This window comes from Cetorhinus maximus, chromosome 2, assembly GCF_964194155.1.
Source record: "Cetorhinus maximus chromosome 2, sCetMax3.hap1.1, whole genome shotgun sequence".
Classification (NCBI taxonomy): domain Eukaryota; kingdom Metazoa; phylum Chordata; class Chondrichthyes; order Lamniformes; family Cetorhinidae; genus Cetorhinus; species Cetorhinus maximus.
Genome location: NC_135880.1, coordinates 9,514,678 through 9,540,431, shown reverse-complemented (window position 1 = coordinate 9,540,431; position 25,754 = coordinate 9,514,678). Strand labels below are relative to the sequence as shown.

The following is a 25,754-nucleotide window of genomic DNA, read 5'->3' as shown; positions in this document are numbered from 1 at the left end:
CCAAGAGCCTTGAGTGACATTAGTTGCGGAATCCTGCTAGGCTAGACCTGATGGGCTGGATGGCCGCATCCTGGGCTCTGTGCTTTAGGAGAGCTGGAGTACTTCACAGAGGGCAGAAAATTCCAGGGGCCAATTCACCAATGCTGCTTTGATAAGTTTAGGAAGCCAAGATGGGGTTTGAGGATCCTTTGGTCTTGATTGGCTGGAGTCTTTGGGTCAGGCCATGCAACATGAGGTGATGGGATCTGTTTAAGCAGCAAAGAATTGAAGGATGGACATGTGTTAGCTGTGTTAGAACGTTTAACTTTTAACAACTACAAGAGCAGGTCAGAGGCTGGGAATTCTGCAGAGAGTAATTCGCCCCCTGATTCGCATAAGCCTGTCCACCATCTACAAGGCATAAGTCAGGAGTGTGATGGAATGCTCTTCATTTGCCTGGATGAGCTCAGCTCCAACAACACTCAACATGCTCGACACCATCCAGGACAAACAGCCCACTTGATTGGCACTCCATCCACCATCTTCAACATCCATTCCCTCCGCCACCATGCACAGTGGCAGCAGTGTGTACCATCTACAAGATGCACTGCAGCAACTTACCAGGGCTCCTTCGACAGCATCTTCCAAACCCACAGCCTCTACCACCTAGAAGAACAAGGGCAACAGTTGCATGGGAACACTGTCAGCTGCAAGGTCCCCTCCAAACCACTCACCATCCTGCCTTGGAAATATATCGCCGTTCCTTCACTGCCGCTGGGTCCAAATCCTGGAACCCCCTTAACAGCACTGTGGGTGTACCTACACCACATGGACTGCAGCAGTTCAAGAAGGCAGCTCACCACCACCTTGTCAAGGGCAATTAGGAATGGGCAATAAATGCTGCCCTAGCCAGCGACGCCCACATCCCATGAAAGAATAATTTGAAACTACTTGTTGGCAGATCAAAATTCAATTTTTTAAATTCTTATCTTTGTTTTCAAATCCTTCCATGATCTTGCACTTCTCCATCTCAGTAACCTCCAGTCCATGATATCTGTGCTCCTCTAATTCCACCTCTTGCGCATCCCCAATTTTAATCACTCCACCATTGGCAGCCATGCCTTGAGTTGCCTGGGCCCCAAGCTCTGCAATTCCATCCCTACACCCGCCCGTCCCTCTACCTATACATGAGCAAACGCACGAATATGCAAGTTAGGAGTAGGCCACTTGGCCCCTCGAGTCTGCTCCGCCATTCAATAAGATCATGGCTGATCTGAATGTAACCTCAACCCCACATTCCTGCCTACCCCCGACAACCTTTCACCCCCTTGTTAATCAAGAATCTAGCTAGTTCTGCCTTTAAAAATATTCAAAGATTCTGCTTCCACCGCTTTTTGATGAAGAGAGTTCCAAAGACTCAGAACTCTGAGAGAAAGAAATTCTCCTCATCTCTGTTTTAAATGGGTAACCCCTTATGTTTTAAACAGTGACCCCTAGTTCTAGATTCTCCCACAAGGGGAAACAACCTCCCCACATCCACCCTGTCAAGACCCTTCAGGATCTTAAAGTTTTCAATTAAGTTGCCTCTTCCCCTTCTAAATTCCAGTGGATACAAGCCTAACCTGTCCAGCCTTTTCTCATAAGACAACCCACCCATTCCTGGTATTAGTCTAGTAAACCTTCTCTGAACTGTTTCTAATGCATTTACATCTTAAGAGACCAGTACTGTACACAATTCTCCAGATGTGGTCTCACCAACGCCCTGTAGAACTGAAGCGTAACCTCCCTACTTTTATAATCAATTCCCCTCACAATAAATGATAACGTGCTATTAGCTGTCCTAATTGCTGTACCTGCATACTAACTTGTGTGATTCATGCACTAAGACACTCAGATCCCTCTGAATCTGAGCTCTGCAATCTCTCACTATTTAGATAATAAGCTTCTATTTTATTCTTCTGGCCAAAATGAACAATTTCACATTTGCCCTCATTATGCTCCATTTGCCAGATCTTTGCCCATTCAATTAACCCAGCAATGTCACATTTGTAGCCGCCTTACGTCCTCTTCACAATTTACTTTCCTACCTATCTCTGTGTCGAGAGCAAATTTAGCCACTGTTCCTTCGGTCCCTTCATCCAATTCCTTTATGTAAATTGTAAAAAGTTGAGTCCCTTGCACTGATCCCTGTGGCACACCACTCATCACATCCTGCCAACCTGAAAAAGACCCATTTATGCCAACTCTGCCTCCTGTTAGCCAGCCAATCTTCTACCTGTGCCAATATGTTACCCCCTTCACCAAGAGCTTTTGTTTTCTGCAATAACCTTTGATGTGGCACTTTATCAAGTGCCTTCTGGTAATTAATTATAGTACATCCACTGGTTCCCCTTTATCCACAGCCCATGTGACTCCTTCAAAGAACTCCAATAAATTGGTTAAACATGATTTCCCTTTTACAAAACCATGTTGACTCTGCCTGATTGCGTTGAATTTTTCTAAGTGCCCTGTTATAACATCTTTAATAATAGCTTCTACCATTTTCCCTTTGACAGATGTTAGGTTAACTGACCTGTAATTTCCAGCTTTTTGTCTCTCTTCTACCAACCCCCCACCCCAAATAAAGGAGTTACATTTGCTATTTTTCAATCTAATGGAACCCTCCCTGAATCTAGGGAATTTTTGAAAATTAAAACCAGCACATTAACTATCTCACTAGCCACTTCTTTCAGGCCTTAGGGTGAAATCCATCTGGACCTGGGGATTTGTCAGCCCGCAGCCTCAACAATTTGCTCAATACCACTTCCCTGGTGATTGTAATTTCCTGGAGTTTCTCCCTCCCTTCCATTTCCTCATTTACACCTATTCCCAGGATGTTACTTGTGTTCTCTATTGTGAAGACAGGAGCAGAATACCTGTTTAATTTATTCACCATCTCCCTACTTTCCATTACCAATTCCTCAGGCGCACACTCTGTAGGTCCAATGCTCACTTTGTTAACTCTTTTTCCTTGTTTAAATATCTATAGAAACTCTTACTATCTGTCTTTATATTATGAGTGAGCTTTCTCTCATATTCTAATGTTTCCCTCCTTATTAACCTTTTTGTCATTCTTTGCTGTTCTTTATATCTTTTCCAATCTTCTGACCTGCCACTCATCATTGGGTAATTGTGTGCTTTGTCTTTAAGTTTGATACTGTCTTTAACTTTTTTAGTTAACCATGAATGGCTGGCCCTCCCCTTGGAATTTTTCTTTCTCATTGGAATGTATCTATTCTGAAATATCTTTTTAAATGTCTGCCGCTGAACTTCCATTGACATACCCCTTAACCTCATTTGCCAGTTCACTTTAGCTAGTTCTGCTTTCACGCCCTCATAATTGCCCTTATTTAAGTTTAGAAGCTTAGTTTCAGACCCGCTCCCCTCTCCCTCAAAATGAATGTAAAATTCAATCATATTATCATTGCTGCTACCTTGGGGTGCTTTCACTAGGAGGTTATCAATTAATCCTATCTAGTTGCTCAATACCAGGTCTAGTATAGCTTGCTCACTGGTTGGCTCCAGAATGTGCTGTTCTAAGAAACTATCCTGAAAACATTCTATGAACTCATCTACACTACCTTTGCCCATCTGATTTTTCCAGTCTATATGTAGATTAAAATCCCCCATAATTATTGCAGTACCTTGCTGGAAAGCTCCCATTATCTCATCTTTTATACTCTGTCATGTATTTACAATTAGGGGGCCTGTACACCACTCCGAACAAATGACTTCTTGCCTTTATCATTCCTCATCTCAACCCAAACCGCTTCTACACCCTGGTTTCCTGAACTTGGGTCATCCCTCTCTAACGTGTTAATATCATTAATTAACAGAGCCACCCCTCCACCTTTTCCTAACTTCCTGTCCTTCCTAAATGTCACATACCCTTCAATATTCAGCTCCCAATCTATGTCATCCTGTAGCTATGTCTCTGTAATGGCTATCAGATTGTACTTATTTTTTTCTATTTACGCTATCAGTTCATCTGCTTTGTTTCAAATGCTACATGCGTTTAGATACAGAGCCTTTAGTTTTGTCATTTTACTATTTTTGTAGCGCCTAGCCTATCTGCTGATTTACTCTTAGATTTGTACTCTGTCCCTTCCTGTCACAGTCTGTTTATCATTTCCCATATTAATACCTGTCTCTCTTGCCATGTCTCTGTGGTTTAGCACATCTTCTCAAATTTGACTCCTTGCCCCCATTATTCAGTTTAAACCCTCTCTACTTCCCTAGTTATGTGGCTCATGAGGACACCAGCCCCAGCACAGTTCAGGTGCAGACCGTCCCAACGGTACAGATCCTACTTTCCCCAATACTGGTGCCAGTGCCCCACGAACTGGAAACCACTTCTCCCACATCCAGTCTTTGAGCCAATCATTCATTTCCCTAATCTTATTTGTCCTATGCTAATTTGTCCAATCCAGAAATTATTATCCTTGAGGTTCTGCCTAATTTGGTGCCTAGCTGTTTACACTGACTTTGCAGAGCCCCCTTCCTCATCCTGCTTATGCTGTTGGTACCTACATGGACCACGGCCACAGGATCCTCGTCCTCCCACTGCAAGTTCCTCTCTAGCCCTGAGCGGATGTCCCGAACCCTGGCACCGGGCAGGCAAAACGGCCGCCTGGACTCTTGCTCCTTGCTGCCGAGAACATTGTCAATCCCCCTCACTATACTATCCCCTACTACCGTTAGATTCTTGTTTGATCCCCCCACTTGGTTGGTTTCCTATACCACGGTGCCATGATCAGTTTGCTCATCCACCCTGAAGCCCCCACTCTCATCCAAACAAGCTGAGAGAACCTCTCACCTGTCGGACAATTGCAGAGGCTGACACTCCTGTCCTCCGAGTCCCCTTACCTGCCTCACTCGCAGTCACACCCCCCCCCCCCCCAGTCCCTGTCCCTGGCCACTGACCCAATCAGAAGACCCTATCTCAAGTGGTGCGATCGCCTCCTGGGATAAAGCACCCAGGTAACTTTCCCCCCCCTCCCTGATGTGCCGTCGTGTCTGCAGCTCAGCCTCCAGCTCGATGACTCTGAGCTGAAGTTCTTCAAGCTGCAGACACTGACTGCAGACGTGTTTGACCTGGATCACCATGTTATCCAGGAGCTCCCACATGCTGCAGCCTTGACACATCACCTGCCCTGCCAGCATTAGTGTGTCTTAAATAAATAAGTAATTAATATAATTAAGTAATGTTGCTTTCTTATATATTTTATTGACTTTACCACCAAATTGTGTTCTATTTTAAACCTTAGGGATAGGATAGAACTTACCCACTTACCAGATACTCACCAAACAGCTAGCTCCTTTCCCTGTGGCGGCACAACGACCAATTTCAATGGGGTGAGAAAGACAGAAAGGGGAAATGAACAACTCCTCCCCCTTCACCGAAATCCCCTCTTGCCAAACTCCAAGACTTCGCTCAGTTATTTGGCTGCACTCGGTATGCTCACTTCTCCTTTAAGATGCACCTCAAAACCCGCCTCTTTGACCAAGCTTTTGATTCTCTGAACTGCTTGCTGCCTCCTGTGGCTCTCTGTCAAATGCTGACACTCCTGCGGAAAGCCTTTTTTATACGTCCGTGGCGTCATACGAATGCGAGTGGTTGTTGGCCAGAGGCCGTCATTTGAACTTTCCCTCTGACTGCGCTGAGGTTTTGCCACGTTAATCTTCCAGGGGTGAGAGGAGAAATCCTCCCAACTGGGTTCCCCTTGGTTCATGCCGGGCCTTGGCCATTTCCTGAACGAAGCAGGGTAATCGCAGGTCTTCCCCCTGACTCCTGTTGCTAAAACGGAGAGCCTGTCGCCTAACGTGCCCGTTGGGGGTCACTGAGGAGGGGCAGCAGCGAGTGGGAACCCTGTCTGCTTTTGTTCTTCCCTTCACCTCCCCAGCCCCGGACTGTGCAGGTTGGTCTTAGAACCGTGGAAAAGTTAGGGCACAGAAAGAGGCCATCGTGTGTGCGCTGTCCGAAAAGACTAGCCCCACGTTATCATCCCACCTTCCAGCACCCGGCCTGTGGCCTTGCAGGTTACAGCTCTTCGGGTGCAGATCCACTTACCTTTTTAAATGACTTGAGGGTTTCTGCCTCCACCACCAAACTGGGCAGTGAGTTCCAGATACCCACCACCTTCTGCGTAACACAAAACTTTCCTAATACCCCCTCTAATCCTTCTGCCAATCACCGTAAATCCATGTCCCCCTGATAGTTGACCTCTCGGCTAGGGGGAACTGTCCACTCTAATCTATGTCCCTCATAATTTTGTACACCTCAATCAAGTCGCCCCCTCAGCCGCCTCCTGTTGTAAGGAAAACAAACCTAGCCTACCCAATGTTTCCTCGTTTGCTGCAATTTTCAAGCCCTGGAACCATTCTCGTAAATCTCTTCTGCGCTCTCTCCAGAGCAATTATGTCCTTTCCTGTAACGTGGTGACCAGAACTGTGTGCCAAAGCTCCAGCTGTGGCCTAACCAGCATTTTATATACGGTTCCATCCATCATTACATCCCCGCTTTTAGTGCCCTGTACCCCGTACAATCGAGGCAAGCGTCCTTGGCACCTCGGCCAAGGTGATTCTCAGGTCCTGTACATTGCCAGAGATGGATAGCTCGGTACCCACATGGTGCCTTACCTCATCAGAACTACCCGTGGGTTATTCTTGTGGCACGATTTTTCAACAGCACCACAGATGAAAGAAATTAGGATGATAAAACCTTGCAGCATCATTCAGCTCATTGTACCTGTGCTGACTTTCTGCAAGGGCTTCCAGTTAGTTGCATTCTCCCCCCACCGCCTGTTCCCTCCTGTTGTGGGCCTGACGTATTCTTTTTTTAAAAGGCAAGTGTTTGACTTTAGGCAGCAAAGCCCTTGCTGAGGAAGTTGTTTTGATACAGGTACACAGCAGGTACTGTTTGCTAACTGTTTACATCACGGTCTAATCCTCCCCACACGCACTGTTTCCAGTGTGGGTCACTGTGGAGCAGTTGGGAATGGGAGGTCTGACCAGCTTCCTGCTCCTTCACCCAGTGGACACCAGAGACCCATGTCCAGGAGCCTCCCTGCCGTTTAATCAAAGAAATAACAGATATCGCGGATAATTATTAATTCTTCAAATTATTCCAGCTCCCTTATATTGCAAAGCTCGAGAAGCTTTGCCAGACCTTTCCTCCAATGATTTACCCAACCAGACAGTACGGATACAGACCGAAGCTGTCTCGGAATCGTGGAACCATTTACCTCCCCTGACCGCGCTGTGGGCGTACCTGCACCCATACGGGCTGCAGCGGCTTGGGAAGGTGGTTCACCACCACTTTCTCGAGGGCAATTGGGGATGGGCAATAAATGATGGCCCAGACAGCGAAGCCCATGTCCAGTGAAAAGAGTCTTTAAAAATCAAGAAGCACAGAAGGAGGCCATTCGGCTGTGCACTTAGTCCCAAGCTCCCCCTGCTCTTAACTGCTGCCTCTGCAAATTTTATTCCCCCCACCACCACCCCCATCTTTATTCAATTTCCTTTTGAAAGTTAACATTGAATCTTCTTCCACTCTCCTTTCAGGCAGCACATTCCAAATCCCACTGATGTGTTGCGTTTAAAAATAAAATTCTCATCACTTGGTCCTTATGCCAATCGCCTTAACAAACGTATTTTTAAATTATTTTTGTTACAGGTCCTCGCACAATGAGCTGGAAAAGCACAGGTGAGTGTGGAAAGATGGAATTAAGGTCAGATCCTGAAATAGTTGTGTGTTGTGGATTTAATCATTGCTTGCATATTGTGTGTTGGGAATGGGAACTCCTTTGACACGATGTAGGGAAGCTGGTCGAAATCCACCCCCCCCACCCCATTTAACCTTCATGAGGAGTTTCAACTCTGCGAGAGATGCGTCTAATGTTAAACCGCAGCTGTGACCTTCAGCCACCCAATGTTTGTAAGGAAGGCCCCGAGGATGGTTCCGGCGTTTCGAGGTACGCGGCGGCTTGTCTCGTTTGGTGACACCGCCACCTCGGGTGTTGGGTGCTGGTCGCTGTCGGCGAGAGAAGGCTGAGTGGCCGCAGTAGGCGAGAGAAGGCCACATGATTGCCGTGTTTGGAGCTCTGAAGGGATTAGACAGTGTCAGTCGTGAGGAGCTGTTCCACCTTGTCCAGAGCTGTAGAACCAGGGTGACAGTGAGAATGTATCTGTAGAAGCAATACCTCAGTGAGCGAGTGGCCAATATATGGAACAGGCTCCCTCGGGAGAGGGCAGGGAAGGAATTTGTATTGATTCATTCGAAGGCGGTTTAGAGTTTTTTTTTCTGAAAATAACATTTAGGGATAAATGGTATGTGAGTAATTCGAGACACGAAATGTGTTTGGGAGGGGCAGGTGACTTTGGGACAAAGCTTTCCTTGCCTCACGTCGGGGGTCTGTTGCAGACTAATTGATCGAGGTTGATTAAGCGATGATGAATTAACAGCTCCTTTTATTGTTGTATCTCACGTTATCAGGATGGTAGAAGGTGAACTAGATGGACCTTACTCTTCTTATTGTCCGACAGTTTCCCATGCTCCTAATAGCAGGAAGCGTAAAAGCTGGGCTCCTCTTTAAGAGGAAATAATGTGAGGTCATAAGAGCATGGGCCGAATGACCGCCTGTTGTGCCATTCAAACAGATCATAGCTGATCATCTAGCTCTACCCCATTTTCCCCACTATCCCCATATCCCTTGATGTCATCGGTATCGGGCAATCTTATCGATTTCCTGTCTTGAACGTGCTCGATGATTGAGCTTCCACGGCCCTCTGGGTAGAGAATTCCGAAGATTCACCACTCTCCCGAGTGAAGAAATTCCTCCTCACCTCAGCCCTAAATGGCCTGCCCCCTTTATTCTGAGACTGACTCACCAGCCAGGGTGACCAGTGGACTCTCATGATGCCCCACTGAGCATGACCTGGGGAACAGGTGCCCCCCACCTCCGGGGAAGGCAACGGGATCTCACGTGAGTTGAGGTGCTGAGCAGAAGATCAAACACACTAAAAAGTGTTACCAAGTATTTCCAGCACAATGACAGGCCATTTGGCCCAACAAATCCATGCTGGAGTTGTTTTTTTTCTCAATCTTTCATGGGATGTAGGCATTGCTGGCAAGCCCAGCATTTGTTGCCCATCCCTAATTGCCCTTGAACTGAGTGTCCATTTGCTAGGCCAGTTAAGAGTTGACCTCTGGATCTGAAGTCAACATGCGGACCAGACTGGGTAAGGATGGCAGATTTCCTTCCCTAAAGGATGTTAGTAACCAGATGGGTTTTTGGGGCAGATGGGAAGTTTATGATCACTCTTACTGATGTATTCAGATTCTCAGTCTCGGGTGATTTGCCACCTCTGGGTTTATTAGCCCAGTAATCTAATCACTATCCTACCCTAACACGTGTTCCCTTGAGAGGGGGAGTTAAATCCAAATAATATTGGTTCTTCCTTCCCCCCCCCACCCATTCCAGCCAATTTCCTTCATTTCACTCCTCGAATCTTAGCGTGAGGAGGCCATTCAGCCCATTGTGCCTGTGCCGTCACTGAAAGAACTATCCAGTTAGTCACCACTGTCCCTGGCTTACTGTTGCTCTTTGCTCTGCGAATATTTCGTCTTCAATTATTTATTGTTTTATTGGATCCTGTTTCCACTGCCCTTTCAGCTAGAGTGTGGTCCAGACCATCATAACTCACTGCATTTTCTTTTAAAGAAAAGTTTCCTCATCTTCTTTGGTTCTTCTGCTAGGTGTCTGACCCTTGTTGTGGTCCTATTCTGCCAGCAGTGGATGCTCTCTGGCCACCCTTTCTAAGTGGCCTTTCTTCACTTGTGGCCCTGCTCACCCTCCCCTGACATGCTGAATGTTGGCAGGCTGTTCAGCTGCAGAGGGCTTCACAGCTCCCACAGTTTCCTGCCCGGTGTTAACACACGCACGTGCATGTCCGGAGGGGCCACGGGTGCTCATGAACCGGAGATTTGACCTTATTATTTTTGGGGATGCTCTGATGACTGGTTGTGGAGTTTCTACACCAGTCCGGTACAGAAGAGAGATCAAAAGTAGGACTGACAACAAATAATGAATATAGCATCTTTAATGTAGCAAAGCATTCCATGAAACTCCACAGGAGCATGAAGGGACAGAATTTGACACCATGCCACTAAAGGAGATGGTGACCGAGAAGCTTGTTCAGAGGTAGGTTTTAGGGAGCCTTAAAAGGAGGAAAGAGGTGAGGAGGTTTAGAAAGAATTTCAATGCTTCCCAAACTTCATCACGCTGTGACTCCATTTGATGCCTCAGACTGTGTGACCCAGTGGGCGTGGCAGGGGAGAGAGAAAAGGGTGCTGATTGGTTGGCAAGCTGACTCTGATTGGCCGAGATGTTGCCATGCCTTTTCTCCTGTAGTATAAATTGTAGTGATTGTTTGAAATTTGGCATTCTTGTGTTTGTCCTGATGAGTGCAAGATGAAAAGATTTTGCAAGGTGAATCTGAAACCCGACAGTGCAAGTAGCCTGAGATGTTGTATAGAATTTACAGCACAGAAACAGGCCATTCGGCCCATCTGGTCTATGCTGTTTATGCTCCTTTTGAGCTTCCTCCCACCCTATTTCATCTCACCTTTAACCTGTTATTCCTTTCTCCCTCCGATCTTTATTCAGTTTTCAAATGCACTTCATAATATTGCCCTCAACCACTCCTTGGTGGTAGTGAGTTCTACATTCTCACTGCTCTCTGGGTAAAGAAGAATCTCCTAAATTCCTTGTTGAATTTAAGTAATTTATATTTATCAGCCTCAGCCCCCAGTCCTGATATATCTCTCTCTCTCTTTCTTTCTCTCTCTCTCGTTCGTAGAAACATGTTCTCTAAATCTACCCAATCAGGATCATAAGAGATAGGAGCACTAAGAGATAGGAGTAGGCCATTCTGCCCCTCGAGCCTGCTCTGCCATCGATAAAATCGAGGCTGATCTGATTGTGACCTTAACTCCACTTTTACCTTATCTGCCATAACTCTCGACTTCCTCGCAGATCAAAAATCTGTCTAACCCAGCCTTGAATGTATTCAATGGCCTCGCCTCCACTGCTCTCCAGAGGAGAGAATTCCAAAGACTAATGACCCTTTGAGAGAAGAAATTCCTCCTCGTCTCCATTTTAAATTGTGCTCGCAGTTCTGGATTCCTCCATGAGGGGAGACAACCTCTCAGCAGAAGCGTATGGATATACAAATCAGGAGCAGGTGTCGGCTGTTCAGCCCATCGGGCCTGCTGCGCCATTCAATAAGATCGTGGTTGATCTGATTGTGGCCTGAACTCCACATTCCGCCTACCCCCGCTAACCTTTGACTCCCTTGTCAGTCGAGAATCTATCTACTTCTGCCTTAAAAATATGCATTGACCGTCGCGCTCTGGGGCAGAGTTCCAAAGATTCACAACCCTCTTGAGAGAAAAAAATTCTCCTCATCTCCACCTTAACTGGGAGTCCCTTTATTTTTAAACCGTGTTCCCCTAGTTCTAGTCTCTGCCACACGGTGAAACATCCTTTTAAGCATCCACTCTGTCAACTCCCCACAGGATCTTACTTGCTTCAATAAGATCACCCCTCATTCTTCTAAACTCCAATGGATACAGGCCCCGTCTGTCCAACCTATCCTTGTAAGATCATCCCCTCCCTTCCCCGGAATCGGTTGAGTGAATCTTCCCTGAACTGTTTCTAATGCATTTATATCCTTGCTTAAATAAGGAGACCAAAACTGTGTATAGTGTTCCAGATGTGGTCTCACCAACACTGTGTTCAGCTGTAGCAAAACTTCACCACTTTTATATTCCATTCCCCTCTCAATAAAGGACCACATTCCATTTGCCTCCCTAATCACTTGCTGTTAATGTATCAGGACACCCAGAACCCTCTGTACCTCTGAGTTCTGCAGTCTCTCTCCATTTAAATAATATCCTGCTTTTCTGTTCTTCCTGCCAAAGTGGACAAGCTTGCATTTTCCCACATTATATTCCATCTGCCAAATTTTTGTCCACTTGCTTAGCTTATCAATGTCCCTTTGTCAGACTCCTTATGCCGCCTTCACAACTACTTCTCCTACCTATCTTTGTGTCATCAGCAAATTTAGCAACCATCCCATGTGTCCTTTCATCCGGGTCATTGATAGAAATTGTAAGTAGTTGAGGCCCCAGCACTGACCCCTGTGGCGCTCCAATCATCACTTCTTGCCAACCCGAAAATACCCATTTATGGCTATTCTGTGCTTCCTGTCTGCGAGCCAATCCCCTCTCCATGCTAATGTCTTACCCCCTGCACCATGAGCTCTGTGGAGGCTGGGTCATCGAATATGTTCAAGACTGAGTTAGATTTCTGATAGACAAGGGAGTCTGGGGTTATGGGGTGCAGGCAGTGAAGTGGAGTTGAGACACAATCATTATCACCCATGATCTAATTGAATGATGGAGCAGTCTCAAGGGGCCAAATGGCCTCTCCCTGCTTCTAAGTCCTATGTTGCTATATTTATGAAACGTTTGCAACCGTCTTCAGCCAGAAGTGCCGAGTGGATGATCTATCTCGGCCTCCTCCAGAGGTCCCCAACATCACAGATGCCGGTCTTCAGGCAATTCAATTCACTCCATGTGATATCAAGAAACGGCTGAAGGCACTGGATACTGCAAAGGCTATGGGCCCTGACAATAGCATTGAAGACTTGTGTTCCAGAACTTGCTGTGCCCCTAGCCAGGCTGCTCCAGTACAGCTACAACACTGGCATCTACCCAGCTATGTGGAAAATTGCCCGGGTATGTCCTGTACACAAAAAGCAGGACAAATCTAATCCAGCCAATTACTGCCCCATCAGTCTAACCTTGATTGTCAGTAAAGTAATGGAAGGGGTCATCAACAGTGCTATCAAGCAGCACTTACTCAACAATAACCTGCTCACTGATGCTCAGTTTGGGTTCTATCAGGGTCACTCAGCTCCTGATGCCATTGCAGCCTTGGTCTGGACAAAAGAACTGAACTGAGGTGAGAGGAGTGATTCCCCTTGATGTTCAATGGCATTTTCATCACTTAATCTGCCACTGTCAACATTCTGGGGGTTGCCATTGACCAGAAACTGAACTGGACTAGCCATATAAATATTGTGGCTACAAGAGCAGGTCCGAGGCTGGGAATTCTGTGGAGTGTAACTGACCTGACTCCCCAAAGCCTGTTCACCAGATGGCACAAGCCAGAAGTGTGGTGAAAGACTGCCTGCCTGCCTGGATGAGTGCTGCCCCAAAAACATTCACAGCTCAACACCATCCAAAACAAAGGAGTCCACTTATCGGTACTCCTGCACCACCTTAAACATTCACTCCCTCCACGGATGCACAGTGGCAGCAGTGTGTACTTTCGATAGTGCCTTCCAAACCTGCAACCTCTACCATCTAGAAGGACAAGGGCAGCAGACAGATGGGAACACCACCACCTGGAAGTTCCCCTCCAAGCCACTCACTATCCTCACTTGGAAATGTATCACCGTTCCTTCGCTGTTGCTGGGTCAAAATCCTGGAACCCCCCCTCCCTAACAGCATTGTGGGTGTACCTACACCACATGGACTGCAGCGGTTCAAGAAGGCAGCTCACCACCACCTTCTCAAGGGCAACTAGGGATGGGAAATGAGACACGGTGGGCTTGCTGGTGACATTCACCTTCCACAAAAGAGTTAAAAAAAACCTTGCTCCATCATGCAATGATATTACAGTGAACAAATTTTAAGTTGTCAGTTGGTCTTGCATGTGCTCTGCGACCTCCCTCTGCCTGCGTCTTTCTTTCTCCCTCTATCTCTCTCTCTCTCTCTTTCTTTCCCTCCCCAACTTTGGTTGGTTGCTTTCGGATGACACATCAAACCACGGTCCTGAATGCGTGGAATGTAAGATGTTTGAGATCCCATGGCCACTATTCGAAGATGAGCAGAGGAGTGCTCCCGGTGTTCTGCCCAACATTCATCGCTAAAATCACATAGACCAGTTGGCCTGTTTTTATCTCCCGGGATCTTTTTACGCACAAAGGAAGATGGTTGTGGCTGTTGGAGGTCAATCATCTTGGCTCCTGGACATCATTGCAGGATAGTGTCGGTCGTGTCCCCAGCCCAACCATCTTTAGCTGCTTCATCAATGACCTTCCTTCCATCACAGGGTCAGAAGTGGGGATGTTCACTGATGATTGCACAATGTTCAGCACCATTCGTGACTCCTCAGATATTGAAGCAATCCATGTCCAAATGCAGCAAGACCTGGACAATATCCAGGCTTGGGCTGACCAGTGGCAAGTAACATTTGCGCCACACAAGTGTCAGACACTGACCATCTTCAACAAGAAAGACAAAAATACCTGGAAAAACTGGATTTCCAGCATCTGCAGTTTTTTGCTATTATCCAACAAGAGAGAATCCAACCGTCGTCCCTTGACATTCAGTGGCATTACCATCACTGAATCCCCCCCATATCAACATCCTGGGGGTTGCCGTTGACTAGAAACTGAACTGGACTAGCCATATAAATACTGTGGCTGCAAGAGCAGGTCAGAGGCTAGGAATCCTGCGGCGAGTAACTCACCACTTGACTTCCCAAAGCCTGTCCACCATCTACAAAGCACAAGTCAGGAGTGTGATGGAATACTCCTCAATTGCCACTACTATCTAGAAGGACAAGGGCAGCAGATAGATGGGAACACCACCACCTAGAAGTTCCCCTCCAAGTCACTCACCATCCTGACTTGGAAATATATCGCCGTTCCTTTACTGTCGCTGGGTCAAAACCCTGGAACTCCCTAACAGCACGGTGGGTGTACCTATACTGCATGGACTGCAGCGGTTGAAGAAGGCAGCTCACCACCACCTTCTCAAGGGCAGTTAGGGCTGGGTAATAAATGCTGGCCCAGCCAGCGAAGCCCACATCCCGTGAATGAATTTTTAAAAAAAAAAAAATGTGCTAAACTGATGCAACGGTGACTACTTTGAAGTTGTGTTTTGTATGTGGGACATTAAAGGATATTTCTGAGGCAGTGGGTGAAATGCTGCATAAAATTGTACCTTTTCATTTTCTTCTAAAACTGCATTAGCTTTTTGCTTCAGTAAGGAATTAGAGGGTTCTGTGCAATCTCTGACTCTGAAAGTTCACAGTGCAGGTTGTGGTTTTTTTCAGAGATAGGCATAAGCTTTCTATCCTCCCACTCGTGTTCCCTGTTGTCACTTGAGTCTGCTTCGTCCCCCACAGGCGTCAGATGGAGGTGAACTTTCTGTCTGGCTCATTGTCTGCTTTGCTTAGATTTTTTTTTACTGAGTTAAAATGTCACAACTCTGGGTCATGCTGTCTGTCAGGCAATTTCTGCCCCCCATCCCACCTCTCCCTCACTGGGAACACATGTTTCCTTGCAAACAAACATCAGTTGTGCGTTGCCTTGCCACTTGCCTGCAGTTTTGGCTTCCATATTTAAGGAAGGATGTAAATGACGTTGGCAGTTCAGAGGAGGTTTACTAGATTGATACGTGGATTGAATGGGTTGTCTTATGAGGAAAGGTTGGACAGGCTGGGCTTGTTTCCACTGGAGTTTAGAAGAGTGAAGAGTGACTTGGTTGAAGTATGCAAGACCCTGAATGGTCTTGACAAGGTGGATATGGAAAGGATGTTTCCTCTTGTGGGTAAGTCCTGAACTAGGAGTGGGGGTCACTGTTTTTAAAATTAGGGGTCACCCTTAGCAGACAGAGATGGGGAGAAATCTTTTTCTGAGGGTTGTGTGACTTTGGAACTCTCTGCCGCAGGAAGCAGTGGATGTGCGGTCACTGAATATTTTTAAGGCAGTGGTAGATAGATTCTTGTTAAGCAAGGGAATGAAAGGTTAACGGAGGTAGATGGGAATGTGGAATTCAAAACACAAACCGATCAGCCATGACCTTATTGAATGGCGAAGCAGGCTTGTGGGGCCAAATGGCCTACTTCTGCTATTTTGTATGTATGAGTGTGGTCATCCTACTGTGGCCGTGCAGCCTTTCCATAAGACATAGGAGCAGAAATTAGGCCATTCGGCCCATCGAGTCTGCTCCACCATTCAATCATGGCTGATAAGTTTCTCAACCCCATTCTCCCGCCTTCTCCCCGTAACCTTTGATCCCCTTACCAATCAAGAACCTATCTATCTCCGTCTTAAGTACACTCAATGACCTGACCTCCACAGCCTTCTGTGGCAATGAATTCCATAGATTCACCACTCTCTGGCTAAAGAACTTTCTCCTCATCTCTGTTCTAAAAGGTTTTCCCTTTACTCTGAGGCTGTGCCCTCGGGTCCTAGTCTCTCCTACCAATGGAAACATTTTCCCCACGTCCACTCTATCCAGGCCTTTCAGTATTCTGTAAGTTTCAATCAGATCCCCCCTCATCCTTCTAAACTCCATCGAGTATATACCCAGAGTCCTCAAACGATCTTCATATTTAACATATGACATTTTATATTAATATATTAACATTTTCATTCCTGGGATCATTCTCATGAACCTCCTCTGGACCCTCTCCAGGGCCAGCACATCCTTCCTGAGATACGGGGCCCAAAATTGCTCACAATATTCTAAATGTGGTCTGATCAGAGCGTTATAAAGCCTCAGCAGCACATCCCTGCTTTTATATTCTAGTCCTCTCGAAATAAATGCCAACATTGCATTAGCCTTCCTAACTACTGACTCAACCTGCAAGTTAACCTTAAGAGAATCCTGGACTAGGACTCCCAAGTCCCTTTTGCACTCCAGATTTCTGAATTCTCTCCCCATTTAGAAAATAGTCTATGCCTCTATTCTTACTACCAAAGTGCATGACCTCACACTTGCCCACATTGTATTTCATCTGCCACTTCTTTGCCCATTCTCCTAACCTGTCCAAATCCTTCTGCAGCCTCCCCACCTCCTCAATACTACCTGTCCCTCCACCTATCTTTGTATCATCTGCAAACTTAGCCAGGATGCCCTCAGTTCCTTCATCTAGATCATTAATGTATAAATTGAAAAGTTGTGGTCCCAACACTGACCCCTGCGGAACTCCACTAGTCACCGGCCGCCATCCTAAGAAGGACCCCCTTATCCCCATTCTCTGCCTCCTGCCAGACAGCCAATCTTCTATCCATGCTAGTACCTTGCCTCTAACACCATGGGCTCTTATCTTACTGAGCAGCCTCCTGTGCGGCACCTTGTCAAAGGCCTTCTGGACGTCCAAGTAGATAACATCCATTGGCTCTCCATTGTCTAACCTACTCGTTACCTCCTCAAAGAATTCTAACACATTTGTCAGGCATGACCTCCCCTTGTTGAAACCATGCTGACTTTGCCCTATTTTATCATGCACTTCCAAGTATTCTGAAATCTCATCCTTAATAATGGACTCTAAAATCTTACCAACGACCGAGGTCAGGCTAATTGGCCTGTAATTTCCCATCTTTTACCTCACTCCCTTCTTAAACAAGGGGGTTACATTAGTGATTTTCCAGACCTCTGAGACCCTCCCTGACTCCAGTGATTCCTGAAAGATCACCACTAACGCCTCCACTATCTCTTCAGCTATCTCCTTCAGAACTCTGGGGTGTAATCCATCTGGCCCAGGTGATTTATCCACCTTCAGACCTTTCAGTTTTCCTAGCACCTTCTCCTTGGTAAAGGCCACCATACTCACCTCTGCCCCCCGACTCTCTTGAACTTTGGGGATGTTACTCGTGTCTTCCACCGTGAAGACTGACGCAAAGTACCTATTCAGTTCCTCCGCCATTTCTTTGTTCCCCACTACTACTTCTCCAGCGTCATTTTTCAGCGGCCCAATGTCCACTTTTGCCTCTCTCTTACCCTTTATATATATAAAAAAACTCTTGCAATCTTCTTTTATATTACTGGCTAGTTTACCCTCATATTTAATCTTCTCCCTCCTTATTTCATTTTTAGTTGTCCTCTGTTGGTCTTTGTAGGCTTCCCAATCCCCTGGTTTCCCACTGCTCTTCACCGTATTGTATGCTTTCTCTTTAGCTTTTATGCTGTCCCTGACTTCCCTTGTCAGCCATGGTTGCCTCGTCCTCCCTTTAGTATGCTTCTTCTTCCTAGGGATGAATTTTTGCTGTGTCTCCCAAATTACTCCCAGAAACTCCTGCCATTGCTGTTCCACTGTCTTTCCTGCTAGGCTCATCTCCCAGTCAATTCTGGCCAGCTACTCCCTCATGCCTCCGTAGTTGCCTTTATTCAACTGTAATACTGTTACATCTGATTCCAGCTTTTCCCTCTCAAATTGCAGAGTAAATTCTATCATATTATGGTCACTTCCTCCTCAGGGTTCCTTCACCTTAAGCTCCCTTATCAAATCTGCCTCATTACACATCACTAAATCTAGAATTGCCTGTTCCCTAGTGGGCTCCACCACAAGCTGCTCCAAAAAGCCATCTGGTAGACATTCCACAAATTCCTTTTCTTGGGATCCACTACCAACCTGATTTTCCCAGTCTACCTGCATATTGAAATCGCCCTTGATCACTGTAACCTTGCCTTTCTTACATGCCTTTTCTATCTCCTGGTGTATCTTGTGCCCCACATCCTGACTACTGTTCGGAGGCCTGTACATAACTCCCATTATGGTTTGTTTTACCTTTGCGGTTCCTCAACTCTACCCACACAGATTCTACATCATCTGACCCTACGTCGTTTCTTGCTATCGATTTGATTTCATTTCTTACTAACAAAGCAACCCCACCCCCTCTGCCAACCTGCCTATCTTTTCAATAGGATGTATACCCTTGGATATTTAGCTCCCAGTCCTGATCCCCTTGCAGCCATGTCTCCGTGATGCCCACCACATCATACCTGTCAATTTCAATCTGCGCTTTCCTAACTTGTCAGTGAAGGAGGAATTAAAAATAACACAATGCTGGAAATATTCAGGTCAGACAGCATTTGTGGAGAGAGAAAGTGTTAATGTTTTCAAGTCTTGTGCCCTTTTATCAGTGAAGGAGGTGCTTGTGAACCCTCAGAAACAGTCTTCCTTTATCCTTGACCACCACCTCGTGCAATTGATGATTCTACTGTCAGGGACCCGAGCTGCTGATGTGGTTGGACAAGTCATATTCCAGAATGGAACCTGGCTTGATCGATCATAATATTTTTTTAAACCGTGGAGGGTACTTACTGAAACAGGTTCACAGGAGTCTGCTGTTAACTTTTTAATAAAAAAGATAAAACATTTATTAAACAAGAAACATTAATTATGTTACACTGGGCAACAAAAAGGTTGGAAAGATTTCAACACAGCCGCAAAAGGGAAAATGATTCGAACCCTTTTAACCCAGCCATACTCTGACAGACCCAACACTCCAGTGAAGAAGTACCACTATTTCCACACCAAGGCTAGAGCTGGCTCAATTGCAAAGAGGTTTTCTTTTCCAGTAGACTTCTGAATATTCATTAGAAGTCCTTCCACAATTGGTATCCCCCTTGAGATATCCAGAAAACACTCTCTCCCAATTCACTATTACTTTAACTCTAGAGCAATACATATGAGTTCCTTAACAGTCTGGCATCAATTCCAGCTAGTGTGCCAGCCTTGGACCTTTTCCGTCTTCACTCTATGGTATACCTATACCAACAAACTAAAAACTTTTTTTTTGTGTCTCCATGTATCTCTGGGGTTCTTTTTCTCTGATCTCCTGTTGCTAGGCAACAGAACAGTTTTTTTCTATTTTGTTTGTGACTTCCCTAAACTATCAACATCCTGGGGATTACCATTGACCAGAAACTAAACTGGACTAGCCATATAAATACTGTGATGACAAGAGCAGGTCAGAGGCTGGAAACCCTGCAGCAAGTAACTCTCCTCCTGACTTCCCAAAGCCTGTCTATTACTGAGGCACAAGTCAGGAGTGGGATGGAATACTCTGCACATGCCTGGATGAGTGCAGTTCCAACAACCCTGAGAGGCTTGACACCATCCAGAACAAAGCAGCCTGCTTGATTGGCACCCCATCCACAAATACTCCCTCCACCACTGACACAGTAGCAGCAGTGGGCACCATCTACAGGATGCACTGCGGGAATTCACCAAGGCTCCACAGCACCTTCCAAACCCACGACTGTTATCATCTAGAAAGACAAGGGCAGCAGTTACATGGGAACGCTATCACCTAGAAGTTCCCCTCCAAGCTACTCACCATCCTGACTTGGAAATATATTGCAGTTCCTTCACTGTCACTGGGTCAAAATCCTGGAACTCCCTCTCTAACAGCACTGTGGGTGTATCTACACATGGACTGCAGTGGTTCAAGAAAGCAGCGCACCACCACCTTCTCATGGGCAATTAGGGATGGGCAATGAGTGGTGGTCGAGCCAGTGACGCCCATGAATGAATTAAAAAAAACTAATCCCTTGGTAACCCATTTCTTCACTTTGAGTCATGCAACCTCATTAAAATGCATGCATACAAACAGGGCGCCAGATTATATCTCAAAACTCTAAACTGAACCCAAATCCAGGTTTCACCTTAATACAAATTTAAAAAAAAAATTAAACTTAAACTATATCTTGTTCCTAACACTACCGAGTTTCCTGCACCTCACCCTCTCCTCTAAAAGTTGCCTGTTGACTAATTCGGCAGGGGGAGGGGACACAGAATGTTCGCAGAATAGGGACACATCATAATACAGTAAAACAATCAAGTCAGAGGGAGTACAGCTGCATTAAGTTTCAAGGGAGTAAGGCAAGGCTGGATGGCCTCTACTTTAATGCCAGGAGTATTACAGGTAAAACGGATGAGTTAAGGGTGAGAATTGACACGTGCAATTGTGATATAGTAGCCATCACTGAAACGTGGTCGAGGGAGGGGCAGGATTGGCAGCTCAATATTCCGGGATATAGAATCTTCAGAGGAGGAGGCATTGTATTATTAGTTAAGGAGTCAGTTACTGCAGTAAGGAGAGATGATATCTTGGAGGGGGCATCGAATGAAGCTTTGTGGGTAGTGCTTAGGAATAAAAAAGGGGCAGCCACATTGTTAAGTGTTTATTATAGACACCCAGATAGTCAGCGGGAAATTGAGGAGCAAATATGTGCACAATTTGCAGAGGTGTGTAAAAACAGTAACAATAGGATAATTAGGTGTTTTCAACTTTCCCAACATTAATTGGGATAGACATAGTGTTAAGGGCTTGGATGGAGTGGATTTCTTGAAATGTGTACAGGAGAACTTTTTAGGTCAATATGTAGAGGGTCCAACAAGGGAATGCACAGTGCTGGACCTAATTCTGGGGAATGAAGCCGGACAGGTGGCTGAGGTGGTGGTGGGCGAGCATTTTAGTGATAGCGACTACAACATGGTACAATTTAAGCTTGTTATGGACAAAGAAATAGACAAGTTGCAAAAAAATGATTTGGATTGGGGGAGAGTGGATTTTAGTAAAATAAGGTAGACTGGGAACAGCTACTTGTGGGGAAAACTACAGAAGGGCAGTGGGGCCGTTCAAAAAGGAAATGAGGAGGGTACAGGCTCAACATGTTCCCTCTAGGGTGATAGGAAGGAGTAACAAGCCCAGAGAACCATGGATGACCAGAGATATTCAGGTTACGATGAGAAGGAAAAGAGAGGCTTTTAGCAGGTACAAGGGAAGCAAATCAGCGGAGGCATTAGTGGAGTACAGAAAGTGCAGGGTGTAGCTTAAGAAAGCAATTAGGAGAGCAAAGAGGGGATATGAGAAAGCTCTGGCTGGTAAAAGTAGGGAAAATCCCAAGATATTCTATAAGTATATCAATGGGAAGAGGATAACCAGGGAAAGAGTAGGGCCCATTAGGGACCAAGGGGGAAATCTATGGGTGGAGACAGATGACATCGCTAGAGTGTTGAATGAATACTTCACATCCATCTTCACCCAAGAGAATGAGGATGAAGGTATTGAACTTGGAGAGAAAGACTGCGAGGTTCTTGAGCAAATTGATCTAGGGAGTGACAAGGTATTGGAGGTGTTGGCAGCCTTAAAAGTGGACTAACCTCTAGGTCCGGATAATTTGTGTCCCAGACTGCTGAGGGAGGCAAGGGAGTAGATTGCAGGGGCTCAGACCCAAATTTTTAATTCCTCTCTCGCCACGGGGGAGGTGCCTGAGGACTGGAGAACAGCTAATGTGGTTCCGCTATTTAAGAAGGGTTGTAGAGATAAGCCAGGGAACTACGGGCCAATGAGTCTCACGTCAGTGGTAGGGAAACTATTGGAGAAAATTCTGAAGGCGAGAATCTATCTCCACTTGAAGAGGCAAGGTTTGATCAGGGATAGTCAGTATGGCTTTGTCAGAGGGAGGTCATGCCTAATAAAATTGATTGAATTTTTTGAGGAGTTGACCAGGTATGTAGATGAGGGTAGTGCAGTTGATGTAGTTTATATGGATTTCAGCAAAGCCTTTGACAAGGTCCCACATGGGAGACTTATAAAGAAGGCAAATGCACATGGGATACAGGGTAATTTGATAAGGTGGATTCAAAATTGGCAGAGTTGTAGGAGACAGAGGGTGTTGACAGATGGATGCTTTAGTGACTGAAAGCCAGTGTCCAGTGGCGTACCACAAGGATCTGTGCTGGGTCCCCTATTATTCGTCAGTTATACAAACGACATAGATGACTATGTGGAGGGTAGGATTGGTAAGTTTGAGGATGACACAAAGATTGGCCGGGTAGTTAACAGTGAGGTTGAGTGTCTTGGGCTACAGGAAGATATAAATGGGATGGTCAGATGGGCATATAAGTGGCAGATGGAATTTAACCCTGATAAGTGTGAGGTGATACACTTTGGAAGGAGTAATTTGACAAGGAAGTATTCAATGAACGGCATGACACTAGGAAGTTCTGAGGAACAAAGGGACCTTGGCGTGTGTGTCCATAGATCTCTGAAGGCGGAGGGGCATGTTAGTGGGGTGGTGAAAAAGGCATATGGGACACTTGCCTTTATCAATCAAGGTATAGATTACAAAAGTAGGGAGGTCATGTTGGAGTTGTATAGAACCTTGGTGAGGCCACAGCTGGAGTACTGTGTGCAGTTCTGGTCACCACATTATAGGAAGGATATGATTGCACTGGAGGGGTTGCAGAGGAGATTCACCAGGATGTTGCCTGGGATGAAACATTTAAGTTATGAAGAGAGGTTGGATAGACTTGGGTTGTTTTCGTTGGAGCAGAGAAGACTGAGGGGCGACCTGATGGAGGTGTACAAGATTATGAGGGGCATGGACAGGGTGGATAGGGAGCAGCTGTTCCCCTTAGTTGAAGGGTCAGTCACGAGGGGACATAAGTTCAAGGTGAGAGGCAGGAGGTTTACGGGGGATATGAGGAAAAACTCTTTTACCCAGAGGGTGGTGACGGTCTGGAATGCACTGCCTGGGAGGGTGGTGGAGGCGGGTTGCCTCACATCCTTTAAAAAGTACCTGGATGAGCACTTGGCACATCATAACATTCAAGGCTATGGGCCAAGTGCTGGTAAATGGGATTAGGTAGGTAGGTCAGGTGTTTCTCACGTGTCGGTGCTGACTCGATGGGCCGAAGGGCCTCTTCTGCACTGTGATATTCTGTGATAGTGTGCAAATCTAGGTGCTGAACGGTAGCAGGTTTCTAACCCGTTTTGGGAGTCAGGAGGTTATTGCTGAGTTTGGTCCTTTTCAAGCAGGACCCTTTGGATAGTGATCAGATGCCCTGGCCGATTTCCTCCTCCCCTCCACATGGACTGCAGCGGTTCAAGAAGGCAGCTCATCAGCACCTTCTCGAGGACAATTCAGGATGGACCATAAATGTTGGCCCTGCCAGCAACACACACATTACATTCCAAGAATGAATAATGAAGAGCTCCCAAAGCGCAGTTTGGGAGGGAGTTTCAGGATTTTGACGCAGTGACATTTAAGGCACGGCTGATTATATAATCGAGTGGGGATGGTGTGTGAGCTGGGGTGTGGGTTGGTGAGGTGGGTATTACATCCTGCTTGGGGTTCACACTGGAGGGCAGTCTCTTGAGTGAAATATGCTACATGTGCATCCTTACCATAGAAAGAGAGAGAGAGTCAGCACCTTCTGCAGGACACAGGAAGGGCTTTAGAGACAAAAGCAGAACAGATGACACTGACTCAACCCCTGTGTCTCTGGGCTCTGTGGTGAATTGCCAGCTACAGCTTAGTTGGTAGCACCCTCGCCTCTGAGTCAGAAGGTTATGGGTTCAGCCTGCATCCAGAAACATTTGCAGATATGCAAATGTAGTTCCATTGTTTAAAAAGGGATCAAAGGAAATGCCAAACATTTATAGGCCAGTTGGTCTTACATCGGTGGTGAGCAATTAGTAGAATCAATCCTGAGAGATAGGATTAACTGTCATGTGGAAAGGCATGGACTAGTCAGGGATGGTCAGCATGGATTTGTTAAAGGAAGGTCTTGCCTCACAAATTTGACTGAATTCTTTGAGGAAGTGACAAGAAGGGTTGATGAAGGTTGTGCAGTGGATGTTGTGTACATGGATTTTAGCAAGGCATTTGACAAGGTCCCACATGGCAGATTGGTCAGGAAAGTAAAAGCCCATGGGATTCAGGGTAATGTGGCAAACTGGATAAAAGGTTGGCTTTGTAACAGGAAACAAAGGGTCGATGGATGCCCTTGCGAATGGAAAGTTGTCTCAAGTGGTGTTCCACAGGGCTCGGTGTTGGGATCCTTGCTGTTTGTGTTATATATTAACGATTTGGACATGAACGTGGGGGGCACGATTGGGAAATTTGCAGATGACACAAAGATTGGCCGAGTAGTGGATAGTGTAGAGGATAGCCATGATCTCCAAAACGATATAGATGGGTTGGTGGAGTGGGCAGTAAAGTGGCAGATAGATTTTAACATAGAGAAGTGTGAGGTCATACATTTAGGGAGGTCAAGCAGTTACAGGGATTACACAATAAATGGGAATATACTAAGAGGGGTAGATGAAGTGAGAGATCTTGGTGTACAAGTACATAGGTCCCTGAAGGCAGCAGTTCCAGTAGACAAGGTTGTAAAGAAGGCATATGGAATGCTCTCCTTCATTGACAGAGGTATAGAATATAAAAGTAAGGATATAATGTTGGAATTGTATAAAACACTGGTGAGGCCACAACTGGAGTATTGTGTGCAGTTCTGGTCACCACATTACAGGAAGGACGTAATAGCTCTGGAGAGAGTGCAGAGGAGGTTTACAAGAATGTTGCCAGGGTTAGAAAAGTGTAGCTACGAGGAGAAATTGGATAGGTTGGGGTTATTTTCCTTAGAACAAAGAAGGCTGAGAGGTGACTTGATTGAGGTGTACAAAATTATGAGGGGAATAGATAGAGTGGACAGGATAAAATTGTTTCCCTTGATGAAGAATTCTAGAACCAGGTGACATAGATTCAAGATAAATGGCAGAAGGTGTAGGGGGGACATGAGGAAGAACCTTTTTACGCAGAGGGTAGTGGGCGTCTGGAATTCGCTGCCCAAGTTGGTGGTAGAGGCAGAAACTCTAAACTCCTTTAAAAAGTACCTGAATCTGCACCTTAAGTGCTGTAAGCTGCAGGGCTATGGGCCGGGTGCAGGAAGGTGGGATTAGAAAGGGCACCTGGGTGTCTTTGGGCTGGCATGGACAAGATGGGCTGAATGGCCTCCTTCTGTGCTGTAACTTTTCTATGGCTCTATGGTTTTATGAGCACCCAAATCCAAATC

The 25,754-nt window shown here is 46.0% G+C and overlaps 1 protein-coding gene across 1 annotated transcript in view; it reads left to right on the top strand.

Moving 5' to 3' along the window:
- Positions 1–25,754, top strand: part of mxd4 (MAX dimerization protein 4) — a 45,724-nt gene that overhangs the window by 5,689 nt on the left and 14,281 nt on the right. The window contains exon 3 of the mRNA XM_078560756.1: positions 7,694–7,723. Coding sequence (XP_078416882.1) covers positions 7,694–7,723 — 30 coding nt within the window. The remainder of the gene's footprint in view (positions 1–7,693; positions 7,724–25,754) is intronic.